Source organism: Oncorhynchus masou, chromosome 9 (assembly GCF_036934945.1).
Source record: "Oncorhynchus masou masou isolate Uvic2021 chromosome 9, UVic_Omas_1.1, whole genome shotgun sequence".
In the NCBI taxonomy this organism is placed as follows: domain Eukaryota; kingdom Metazoa; phylum Chordata; class Actinopteri; order Salmoniformes; family Salmonidae; genus Oncorhynchus; species Oncorhynchus masou.
Genome location: NC_088220.1, coordinates 1,570,900 through 1,583,897, shown reverse-complemented (window position 1 = coordinate 1,583,897; position 12,998 = coordinate 1,570,900). Strand labels below are relative to the sequence as shown.

The 12,998-nt window shown below is 42.3% G+C and overlaps 1 protein-coding gene across 2 annotated transcripts in view; it reads left to right on the top strand.

The window, feature by feature from the left end:
- The window catches only part of LOC135545433 (beta-synuclein-like), a 33,770-nt gene extending 21,116 nt beyond the window's left edge, over positions 1–12,654 (top strand). Inside the window, exons 5-6 of one of the 2 annotated variants that reach the window (XM_064973042.1) lie at positions 1,994–2,077; positions 11,518–12,654. In XM_064973042.1, the coding sequence (XP_064829114.1) occupies positions 1,994–2,077; positions 11,518–11,544 (111 nt within the window). In that variant the 3' untranslated portion in view covers positions 11,545–12,654. Of the gene's footprint in view, positions 1–1,993; positions 2,078–11,511 lie in introns of both variants that reach the window. The other variant, XM_064973041.1, reaches the window with a different exon arrangement.
- Positions 12,655–12,998: the final 344 nt, after the last annotated feature.

The window sequence follows — 12,998 nt, the reverse complement described above, 5'->3', positions numbered from 1 at the left end:
ACATATCCAGGTGTTAGAATGGTCAAGTCAAAGTCCAGACCTGAATCCAATCGAGAATCTGTGGAAAGAACTGAAAACTGCTGTTCACAAATGCTCTCCATCCAACCTCACTGAGCTCGAGCTGTTTTGCAAGGCGGAATGGGGAAAAATTTCAGTCTGTCAATGTGCAAAACTGATAGAGACATACCCCAAGCGACTTACAGCTGTAATCGCAGCAAAAGGTGGTGCTACAAAGTATTAACTTAAGGGGGCTGAATAATTTTGCACGCCCAATTTTTCAGTTTTTGATTTGTTAAAAAAGTTTGAAATATCCAATAAATGTCGTCCCACTTCATGATTGTGTCCCACTTGTTGTTGATTCTTCACAAAAAAAATACAGTTTTATATCTTTATGTTTGAAACCTGAAATGTGGCAACAAAAGGTCGCAAAGTTCAAGGGTGCCGAATACTTTATATACTTATATATACATTTCTTAAAAGATATTCAAAGTTATGATAGACTGAGATAGATTTCATGTTAATGTATGATACTGGGGGGTGACCTGTCCTCTGGTTACATCTATTAGTGTAGGATACTGGGTACATCTCTTAGTGTATGATACTGGGGGGTGACCTGTCCTCTGGGTACATCTCTTAGTGTAGGATACTGGGGGGTGACCTGTCCTCTGGGTACATCTCTTAGTGGAGGATACTGGGGGGTGACCTGTCCTCTGGGTACATCTATTAGTGTAGGATACTGGGGGGTGACCTGCCCTCTGGGTACATCTATTAGTGTAGGATACTGGGGGGTGACCTGTCCTCTGGGTACATCTATTAGTGTAGGATACTGGGGGGTGACCTGTCCTCTGGGTTCATCTCTTAGTGTAGGATACTGGGGGGTGACCTGTCCTCTGGGTACATCTCTTAGTGTAGGATACTGGGGGGTGACCTGTCCTCTGGGTACATCTCTTAGTGTAGGATACTGGGGGGTGACCTGCCCTCTGGGTACATCTATTAGTGTAGGATACTGGGGGGTGACCTGTCCTCTGGGTTCATCTCTTAGTGTAGGATACTGGGGGGTGACCTGTCCTCTGGGTACATCTCTTAGTGTAGGATACTGGGGGGTGACCTGTCCTCTGGGTTCATCTCTTAGTGTAGGATACTGGGGGGTGACCTGTCCTCTGGGTACATCTCTTAGTGTAGGATACTGGGGGGTGACCTGTCCTCTGGGTACATCTCTTAGTGTAGGATACTGGGGGGTGACCTGTCCTCTGGGTACATCTATTAGTGTAGGATACTGGAGGGTGACCTGTCCTCTGGGTACATCTATTAGTGTAGGATACTGGGGGGTGACCTGTCCTCTGGGTACATCTATTAGTGTAGGATACTGGGGGGTGACCTGTCCTCTGGGTACATCTATTAGTGTAGGATACTGGGGGGTGACCTGTCCTCTGGGTACATCTCTTAGTGTAGGATACTGGGGGGTGACCTGTCCTCTGGGTACATCTCTTAGTGTAGGATACTGGGGGTGACCTGTCCTCTGGGTACATCTATTAGTGTATGATACTGGGGGTGACCTGTCCTCTGGGTACATCTATTAGTGTAGGATACTGGGGGGTGACCTGTCCTCTGGGTACATCTATTAGTGTAGGATACTGGGGGGTGACCTGTCCTCTGGGTACATCTATTAGTGTAGGATACTGGGGGTGACCTGTCCTCTGGGTACATCTATTAGTGTAGGATACTGGGGGGTGACCTGTCCTCTGGGTACATCTATTAGTGTAGGATACTGGGGGGTGACCTGTCCTCTGGGTACATCTCTTAGTGTAGGATACTGGGGGGTGACCTGTCCTCTGGGTACATCTATTAGTGTAGGATACTGGGGGGTTAGCCCCTATGCTACTATACGTGTTTCCATTAGATCTGTTCCAGGGTTGGGGTCCAAAAAAAATAGTGTTCTGGTGAAATAGGACATGTTTTTCGTTTTGTTTTATAATTGTATGTGTGTCCACAGCCTGAGGACTATGGGCAGGAGGCCATGGAAGGAGAAACACAAAGAGATCATCTGGAAGGAGAGACATATGACGAGAACCAGCAGGTAAGAGGGATAACACACACACACGCACACGCGCACAAGCACGCGCACACACACACACACACACACACACACACACACACACACACACACACACACACACACACACACACACACACACACACACACTCGCACACACTCGTGCACACACACACACACACACACACACACACACACACACACACACACACACACACACACACACACACACACACACACACACACACACACACACACACACACACACACACACACACACCCTACCCAGGCCCGATTGCCTATGCTCCACTTTGGCTGCTCTGCTCAATGACCAGACATAAGAGATCGCTTAGCTGTTAACTACTTTTCGTCCCCTCTAATCTCAAGCAACGTTATTTTCTGCGAAGTCATCACTCCTGACTTATTTTGGACTAAAATTAAAGGACTTCTGACATCATGTTGTGATCTTGGTCAGATAGTACTGTACTACGCAGCAGAGGAAATGACTCAGCTTTTAAATGTTAGTGATCAATTTAGTGATAGTCGAGCCCTACCCGTACCATAGTTATTGATGAGAAAACAGACCCTACACGGCCCTAGTTATTGACGAGAAAACAGGCCCTACACGGCCCTAGTTATTGACGAGAAAACAGGCCCTACACGGCCCAAGTTATTGATGAGAAAACAGGCCCTACACGGCCCTAGTTATTGATGCGAAAACAGGCCCTACGCGGCCCTAGTTATTGACGAGAAAACAGGCCCTACACGGCCCTAGTTATTGATGCGAAAACAGGCCCTACACGGCCCTAGTTATTGACGAGAAAACAGGCCCTACACGGCCCTAGTTATTGATGAGAAAACAGGCCCTACACAGCCCTATGACCATCTGTCTTGGCCCTGTCGGTTCGGGTTGGGTTGAGCTCAAATGCTCACACACGCAGACACACACACAGACACACAGGTTACTGTCTTTAATATAACGAGTTACTGTCTTTAACTTCTTGCGTCGAGCAATCCCGGATCCGGGATCCTATTTATAGCCTCAAGCTCATTAGCATAACGCAGCGTTAACTATTCATGAAAATCGCAAATGAAATGAAATAAATATATTTGCTCTCAAGCTTAGACTTTTGTTAACAACACTGTCATCTCAGATTTTCAACCTTAGCTAAACAAGCATTTGTGTAAGAGTATTGATAGCTAGCATAGCTATAAGCCTAGAATTCAGCCAGCAACATTTTCACAAAAACAAGAAAATCATTCAAATAAAATCATTTACCTTTGAAGAACTTCAGATGTTTTCAATGAGGAGACTCTCAGTTAGATAGCAAATGTTCAGTTTTTCAAAAAATATTATTTGTGTAGGACAAATCGCTCCGTTTTGTTCACGTTTGGCTATGAAAAAACAAGCTCATTAGCATAACGTAACGTTAACAATTTATGAAAATCGCAAATGAAATGAAATGAATGTGCTAGCTCTCAAGCTTAGCCTTTTCTTAACAACACTGTCATCTCAGATTTTCAAAATATGCTTTTGAACCATAGCAAAACAAGCATTTGTGTAAGAGTATTGATAGCTAGCGTAGCATTTAGCGTAGCATTTAGCGGGCATCATTTGCACAAAAACCAGAAAAGGATTCAAGTAAAATCATTTACCTTTAAGAACTTCGGATGTTTTCAATGAGGAGGCTCTCAGTTACATAGCAAATGTTCAGTTTTTCCTGAAAGATTCTTTGTGTAGGAGAAATCGCTCCGTTTTGTACATCACGTTTGGGTACCAAAAAAAAAACGAAAATTCAGTCATCAAAACGGCGAACAGTTTTCAAAATTAACTCCATAATATCGACTGAAACACGGCAAACGCTGTTTAGAATCAATCCTCAAGGTGTTTTTCACATATCTCTTCATTGATATATCGTTCGTAGAGGTCTACTTTCTCCTCTGAATCGCTTGGAAAAAGACGTGCAGTTGAAGATGACGCACCAATTTCGACGCAGGACACCGGGCGGACACCTGGCAAATGTAGTCTCTTATGGTAAATCTTCCAATGATATGCCTACAAATACGTCACAATGCTGCAGACACCTTGGGGAAACGATAGATCGGGCAGGCTCATTCCTTGCGCATTCACAGCCATATAAGGAGACAATGAAAAACAGAGCCTCAAAAATCCTGCTAATTTCCTGTCACAGACAATATCTTTGCAGTTTTGGAAACGTCAGAGTGTTCTCTTTCCAAAGTTGTCAATTATATGCATAGTCGAGCATCTTTTTGTGACAAAATATTGCGCTTAAAACGGGCACGTTTTTTTATCCAATAATGAAATAGCGCCCCCATAGATGTAAGAGGTTTATAACCAGTTACTGTCTTTAATATAACGAGTTACTGTCTTTAATATAACGTTTTACTGTCTTTAATATAACAAGTTACTGTCTTTAATATAACGAGTTACTGTCTTTAATATAACGAGTTACTGTCTTTAATATAACAAGTTACTGTCTTTAATATAACGTTTTACTGTCTTTAATATAACAAGTTACTGTCTTTAATATAACGAGTTACTGTCTTTAATATAACGTTTTACTGTCTTTAATATAACAAGTTACTGTCTTTAATATAACAAGTTACTGTCTTTAATATAACAAGTTACTGTCTTTATTAATATAACAAGTTACTGTCTTTAATATAACGTTTTACTGTCTTTAATATAACAAGTTACTGTCTTTAATATAACGAGTTACTGTCTTTAATATAACATTTTACTGTCTTTAATATAACAAGTTACTGTCTTTAATATAACAAGTTACTGTCTTTAATATAACGAGTTACTGTCTTTATTAATATAACAAGTTACTTTCTTTAATATAACAAGTTACTGTCTTTAATATAACGAGTTACTGTCTTTAATATAACGAGTTACTGTCTTTAATATAACGAGTTACTGTCTTTAATATAACGAGTTACTGTCTTTAATATAACAAGTTACTGTCTTTAATATAACGTTTTACTGTCTTTAATATAACAAGTTACTGTCTTTAATATAACAAGTTACTGTCTTTAATATAACGAGTTACTGTCTTTAATATAACAAGTTACTGTCTTTAATTTAACAAGTTACTGTCTTTAATTTAGCAAGTTACTGTCTTTAATATTGTCATATTATTACTGCTACTTTTTCTAGTAACGTGCCCGCTACTTACAGAAAACGTTTCCTTTCCGAGCGAGGTGTTTCCGTGATCCAGTCTCCACTTGTTTCCTCATTCGGTTATCGAGCGAACGGAGATTAGCTGTTTAGAGAATGTCATGACAGATAAGTTCATATAAATGGAATGAGGATGTACCTCTGATCTCTTCTGTGATAGCAAAGACCGTTAGGGATTGAGTGTGTAGTGGGAAGTGTGCTCTCTATCCATCTCTATTCCAGTGGTTTAAAAAGTTTCCCATCGCCGGGATAGCCAGCAGGACTGACCGGTCAACGTGATAATGACATTTTGGACAATAGACAATCTGCATCAAATAGCCGTGTCTACTCTTAATAATGTTATCTATTTGTGTAGATATGCATTATCAGAACACATTTTAAAAAGACAGGCTTTCAATTTCATGAATCATGATTAGTGTACAACGGTTGCAGTGTTCGGTATTATCAATTGGGACCACGTTTGTGCTTCAAGCCAAAGGAGCAGACAGGAAATTGTTGATTTCGATGGTTAACATTCAAATAAAATAAAATGTTATTGGTCACATATACATATTTATCAGATGTTACTGCAGGTGTACAGTTCCTAGCTCCATCAGTACAGTAGTATTTAACAATGCAGTAATATCTAACAATTTCACAACAATACACACAAATCTGAAGTGGAATTAAGAATATATAAATATTTGGAGGAGCAATGTCGGAACAGCATAGACTAAATTACATTAGTATAGAATAGAATACAGTATATACATATGACATGAGTAATGCAAAATATGTAAACATTATAAAAGTGTTCAATTATTAAAGTGGCAAGTGATTTCAAGTCCATGTATATAGGGAAGCAGCCTCTCTGTGTTAGTGATGGCTGTTTAACAGTCTGATGGCCTTGAGATAGAAGCTGTTTTTCAGTCTCTCGGTCCCTGCTTTGATGCACCTGTACTGACCTCGCCTTCTGGATGATAGAGGGGTGAACAGGCAGTGGCTCGGGTGGTTGTTGTCCTTGATGATCTTTTTGGCCTTCCTGTGACATCAGGTGGTGTATGTGTCCTGGAGGGCTGGTAGTTTACCCCTGCTGATGCATTGTGCAGACCTCACTACCCTCTGGAGATCCCTGTGGTTGCGGGTGGTACAATTTCCGTACCAGGCGGTGATACAGCCCGACAGGATGCTCTCAATTTTGCATCTGTAAAAGTTAATGATCCTCCTGAGGTTGCAGCTGTTGCGCCTTCTTCACCACACAATCTGGTGTTAGTGATGTGTACGCCGAGGAAATTTAAGCTTTCCGCCTTCTCCACTGTCGATGTGGATAGGGGGTTGCTCTCTCTGCTGTTTCCTGAAGTCCACGATCAGCTCTTTCGTTTTGTTGACGTTGAGTGAGTGGTTATGGCGCCAGGGCCCTCACCTCCTCCCTGTAGGCTCCCTGTAGGCCGTCTCGTCATTGTTGGTAATCAGGTCTGCTACTGTTGTGTCATCTGATAACTTAATGATTGAGATGGAGGTCACGCAGTCATGGCTGAAAAGGGAGTACAGGAGGGGCTGAGCACGAACCCTTGTTGGGCCCCTGTGTTGAGGATCAGTGTAGTGGAGGTGTTGTTTCCTACCTTCACCACCTGGGGGGCGGCCCATCAGGAAGTCCAGGACCCAGTTGTGACTATAACCAAAGATAATTATCTTGGGAGGTAATACGGTCTGCATTTGATTGTGAGATATTCCTGGTCAGGATGAAGAAAAGGACTTGAGTTTCTGTACGTTATCACAATCACACCATGAGTAGTTAAATCAGGAAACATACACTGTGGTGATTTATTTCTGTATTATCAAATTAGGAGAGACAAACGTATCACACAAGTCAGAGTTATACTTAAACTACATCTTTAATAATAAGAGCTTTGCAATAGCAATGAATTGTCAACGATTAACCGTTTTTTTATGAACCGTTGAGAGTGATAAAACAAAAGTCCAAAGATGTTTTATAGCCAAGATACTCCCCTTCCAACCGATGTGACGAACAACAGATACATAGTCACAAGGTTAAGATCTATTTGAAAGATATCTATAATACATAGAAGGCAGTATATGCTGTGTCAACAGTTTTCATTGTATAGACCAGTGTCTGGCCCTCCGACCAAAAACTGGAAACGTCTCTTCCTGCCACGGTATCGAGCAGAAACATTAACTCATGTTCTCTGGAATGCTCTTTAGGTTTTATCACCCAAAGACATTGTAAATCTCCTCTGTCAGTGTTACCTCATAGAGGCCCATCCTCAGTAGAACACACACACAATAGTTAACAGAATACTATATTCTGTCGAATAAAACAACCATTATAATGCAATACAAGCATTATAACATAATCTTGCAATTTCCCTGACTGAGGAACCAGCTGGCTGTATGGATGGGGACAGTATATCCAGAGAGAGCCATGATTCTGTTAAACAGAGTATGTTACAGTCCCTGATGTCTCTCTAGAAGGAGATCCTCGCCCTGAGCTCGTCTACATTATTGTCCAGAGACTGAACATTAGCAAGAAATATACTCGGATACGATGGATGGTGTTCCCGCCTCCTGAGTCGGACTAGAAGTCCACTCCGAACACCTCTTCTCTGCCGGTGGCGTCTTGGAGAAGCCTCTGGGATAAGTTAACTTGCCCTGGGGCGTGCGAACAAAGGATCCAATTCGGTAAAGTCTTATTTCTGGTCGTAATGCTGGTGAGTTATCGCCACTCTGATATCCCAAAGATATTTACGCTGTATGAAAAAAACACAACAAAAATAAATAAATGCTGCAAATTTGCTTTGGAGCAAGAAGCAAAGCTGCCATGTCTGTCGGGGCCATCTTGTTATATATATCGAGTCATATGGAATAAACTACTTTTGTTACATGTATCAAATCATATGGAATAAACTACTTTTGTTACATGTATCAAATCATATGGAATGAACTACTTTTTCAAGTAACGAATCCCAACACTACACACGCACACACACGCACTTCCAGGTCTACTGGAATCTAACCAGTAGAACTGGGGAATCTAACCAGTAGAACTGGGGAATCTAACCAGTAGAACTGGGGAATCTAACCAGTAGAACTGGGGAATCTAACCAGTAGAACTGGGGAATCTAACCAGTAGAACTGGGGAGTCTAACCAGTAGAACTGCGGAAACTAACCAGTAGAGGGGAATCTAACCAGTAGAACTGGGGAATCTAACCAGTAGAACTGGGGAATAACCAGTAGAACTGGGGAGTCTAACCAGTAGAAATGGGGATCCTAACCAGTAGAACTGGGGAATCTAACCAGTAGAACTGGGGAGTCGAACCAGTAGAACTGGGGAATCAAACCAGTAGAACTGGGGAATCTAACCAGTAGAACTGGGGAGTCGAACCAGTAGAACTGGGGAATCTAACCAGTAGAACTGGGGAGTCGAACCAGTAGAACTGGGGAGTCGAACCAGTAGAACTGGGGAATCAAACCAGTAGAACTGGGGAATCTAACCAGTAGAACTGGGGAATCAAACCAGTAGAACTGGGGAATCAAACCAGTAGAACTGGGGAATCTAACCAGTAGAACTGGGGAATCTAACCAGTAGAACTGGGGAATCTAACCAGTAGAAACGGGGAATCTGTCAATTCAAATGCCCGATAGACAGGTGGACATAACACCTCCAATATTTTGTATGGTGTGTGTGTGTGTGTGTGTGTGTGTGTGTGTGTGTGTGTCATAGGCTGAGACTGGTGGTTATTTTGGGAAGTCAGCTCTCAAGGGCAAAACACACTGTACCGAATCGAATCATCTGAAACCTGAGAATCAGCAGGGAACCAATGCCGAATCAAATACTCTCAGTGGAGTAATCTTAAACGAACGGTTCAGAACCAATTCAGTGGTTTATTAACTTGTGATGTCCTTCTGATCATAGAAATCGATTATAGAAAAGAAGATTACATTTAAACTCTCTACTGTTTAACGCAAGTGACTCCTGTGGTATTAGAAGGTATAACCTCATGTCATGAAGAAGCAACACACTCTCTCCTCCATTTCTAGCTCATTCTTTCTTTCCCATCCTTGTCTCTCCCTCCTCCATGCAGCTCTCTTTCTCACTCCCTACGATCCCCCCCATCGCTCTCGTAACCTCCGTCTCCACATCTGCACGTCTCTGTGTCTCTCTCTCTCTCTCTCTCTCACTCGCTCCCCCCCCCCTCTCTCTCTCTCCCTCTCGCTCTCTCGCTCCCCCCCCTCTCTCTCTCACTCGCCCCCCCCTCTCCCTTCTCTCTCTCCCTCTCTGTCCCATCCATATCCACACGTTCTTTTCCGTAGATAAATGCCCTTAAGGCATCATTATGTGAGTACCAGACATGACATTCTGTTGACATGGAGATATTAGCGCTGGTATGCTAATGAGAGGATGCTGCTCTATGGGGCTGTAGGTATCCTAGTGATAGAGTGTTGGGACAGTAACCTGAAAGGTTGCAGGATCAAATCCCTGAGCTGACAAAATGTTTTTAAAAATCTGTCGTTCTGCCCCCTGAACAAGGCAATTAACTCACTGTTCCCCAGTAGGCCGTCATTGTAATTAAGAATTTGTTCTTTAACTGACTTGTCTAGTTAAATAAATAAAAAGTATGTCGGTCTCTCCTGTGTCCTTGGAGCAGCTGTTATAGTTTACATTAGCTAGTGCTGCCCTCTGGTGGATGGAGTGGAGTATTGCCACAGGAGTCAAGCTGAACATATTCTAACTAACTCGACCAGAGCTAACCGGGCTCCAGAGCTAACCGGGCTCCAGAGCTAACCGGGCTCCAGAGCTAACCGGGCTCCAGAGCTAACCGGGCTCCAGAGCTAACCGGGCTCCAGAGCTAACCGGGCTCCAGAGCTAACCGGGCTCCAGAGCACTGTCAAGAGATCTGTAGATCTTAGCTTGGTGTTGTGTTCAAGTCGCTAACATTGTACTTGTTATACTGTAGTGGAATGGCCATTTTTCCCTGTCAGGTTAAAAAGAGAACATCGTGTCCTTAGTGCCTGATTGTCATCATTGTGGACTTGATGTGATTGGTCTGGTTGGATCACTCTGTGTGCGAAACAGGAGTCTGGAACGGAGCAGATGGAATGGCATCGAACACCTGGAAACCATGGAAACCACGTGTTCGATATATTCTTGACCACTCCACAGACTCCACTCCGGTTATTACCATGAGCCCGTCCTCCACAATTAAGGTGTCACCAGCCTCCTGTGGGTTGCTCCCTATAAAGGGAATAGAGACACGGACACTACCTCTCTATAGGGACACAGACACTGCCTCCCTATAGGGACACAGACACTACTTCTCTATAGGGACACAGACACTACCTCTCTATAGGGACAGAGACACTACCCCTCTATAGGGACACAGACACTACCTCTCTATAGGGACACAGACACTACCTCTCTATAGGGACACAGACACTACCTCTCTATATGGACACAGACACTACCTCTCTATAGGGACACAGACACTACCTCTCTATAGGGACACAGACACTACCTCTCTATAGGGACACAGACAATACCTCTCTATAGGGACACAGACACTAACTCTCTATAGGGACACAGACACTACCTCTCTATAGGGACACAGACAATACCTCTCTATAGGGACACAGACAATACCTCTCTATAGGGACACAGACACTAACTCTCTATAGGGACACAGACACTACCTCTCTATAGGGACACAGACACTACCTCTCTATAGGGACACAGACACTACCTCTCTATAGGGACACAGACACTACCTCTCTATAGGGACACAGACACTACCTCTCTATAGGGACACAGACACTACCTCTATAGGGACACAGACTAAAGGGACACAGACACTGCTTCTCTATAGGGACACAGACACTACCTCTCTATAGGGACACAGACACTACCTCTCTATAGGGACACAGACACTACCTCTCTATAGGGACACAGACACTACCTCTCTATAGGGACACAGACACTACCTCTCTATAAGCTCTGTCTATTTAAATACTGTCTCCCTCTCTCTGAGGTCTGTCTCTATTTAAATACTGTCTCCCTATCTCTTATCTCTCTCTCTCTCTATTTAAATACTGTCTCCCTCTCTTTGAGCTCTGTCTCCATTTAAATTCTTTCTCACTCTCTCTGAGCTCTGTCTCTCGTCTCTATTTAAATACTGTCTCCCTCTCTCTGTGCCCTGTCTCTCCTCTCTATTTAAATACTGTCTCCCTCTCTGAGCTCTGTGTCCCTCTCTTCTCTCCAAGGAGCAGGACCAGGACTACGAACAAGAAGCATAAAACCATCAATCCAATTCTCCATCCAACCAGCAGCACAATACCGGCATGTATTCAAATAAAAAGAACAAATGCTGAAACTATGACAACAATACAAATCTAATCCTGTTGCAAAAAAAAAAGTACAAAATCCACAAACAAGAATTCCACCTGAGACAAAACATTCCTCCTCCTTCTTCAAGACGAATCTTTTATGATAATCGATGCTATATTGTATATGTCCTGTTACTGCTGTAATGTGTTGGGTCGGTAATGGTTCTTGTAATGGTTGTTGTAATGGTTGTTCCTTGAGGTGTAGAAGAGCCGCCCGCTGTCTCGGGTCTCGTTTCCTTGATTCCCTCCCAATGGAACGAGACCCCCGGACCAGGCCTATGGCTAGTGACCATAGAAATACAATCCATAGAACAGGCCTCCCCATTCAATACTGGACTCTATTTCTATGCGTGTGACTCTTTGTGTGTTTCTGTATTTATAAATGTGAGATAATAATAGGTGTATTTTTCTCATCTTCCAACAACGACGTTGGGAACGTAAGAAAATGATTAATCCGATTTCAGATACAGAAATGACTACCACAAATAACATTCTATAAGTGTGTTCAATGCCTGTTTGTGGGTTCTCTCTTTTGAATTTACTTTTGGAGCAAGTTTTTATTTATTTAATGTATTTTTAAGTAAGAGTTTTATACATTGTATCTTTATAGTTGCTTGTGAAATCATTCTGTTAGAAATGGATAAACTACATGTGTGTGTGTGTGTGTGTGTGTGTGTGTGTGTGTGTGTGTGTGTGTGTGTGTGTGTTTTGTGTGTGTGTGTGTGTGTGTTTGTGTGTGTGTGTGTGTGTGTGTGTGTGTGTGTGTGTGTGTGTGTGTGTGTGTGTGTGTTGTGTGTGTGTGTGTGTGTGTGTGTGTGTGTGTGTGTGTGTGTGTGTGTGTGTGTGTGTGTGTGTGTACTGAAGATTTTAACAAGTTAAAGTCAATATATTACATCTTGAAATCATAATGGTTGTCAGATCAATATGTGCTTTAAAGTGAAGGACTTATCAATATAAAGGTTTATGTGTCAACGCAGACAAACAAACACACCTGTAAATAAACACCTGAGAAAAAAGAAATCAAGTCTGGGTTGTTTATTAGAATGTTCAAACCAGGAATTACAGACCTCTTTACACACACACCCTCTATCTGTCTGTCTGTCTGTCTGTCTATCTATCTATCTATCTGTCTATCTGTCTATCTGTCTATCTATCTATCTATCTATCTATCTATCTATCTATCTATCTATCTATCTATCTATCTATCTATCTATCTATCTATCTATCTATCTATCTATCTATCTGTCTATCTGTCTATCTATCTATCTATCTATCTATCTATCTATCTATCTATCTATCTATCTATCTATCTATCTATCTATCTATCTGTCTATCTGTCTGTCTGTCTGTCTGTCTGTCTGTCT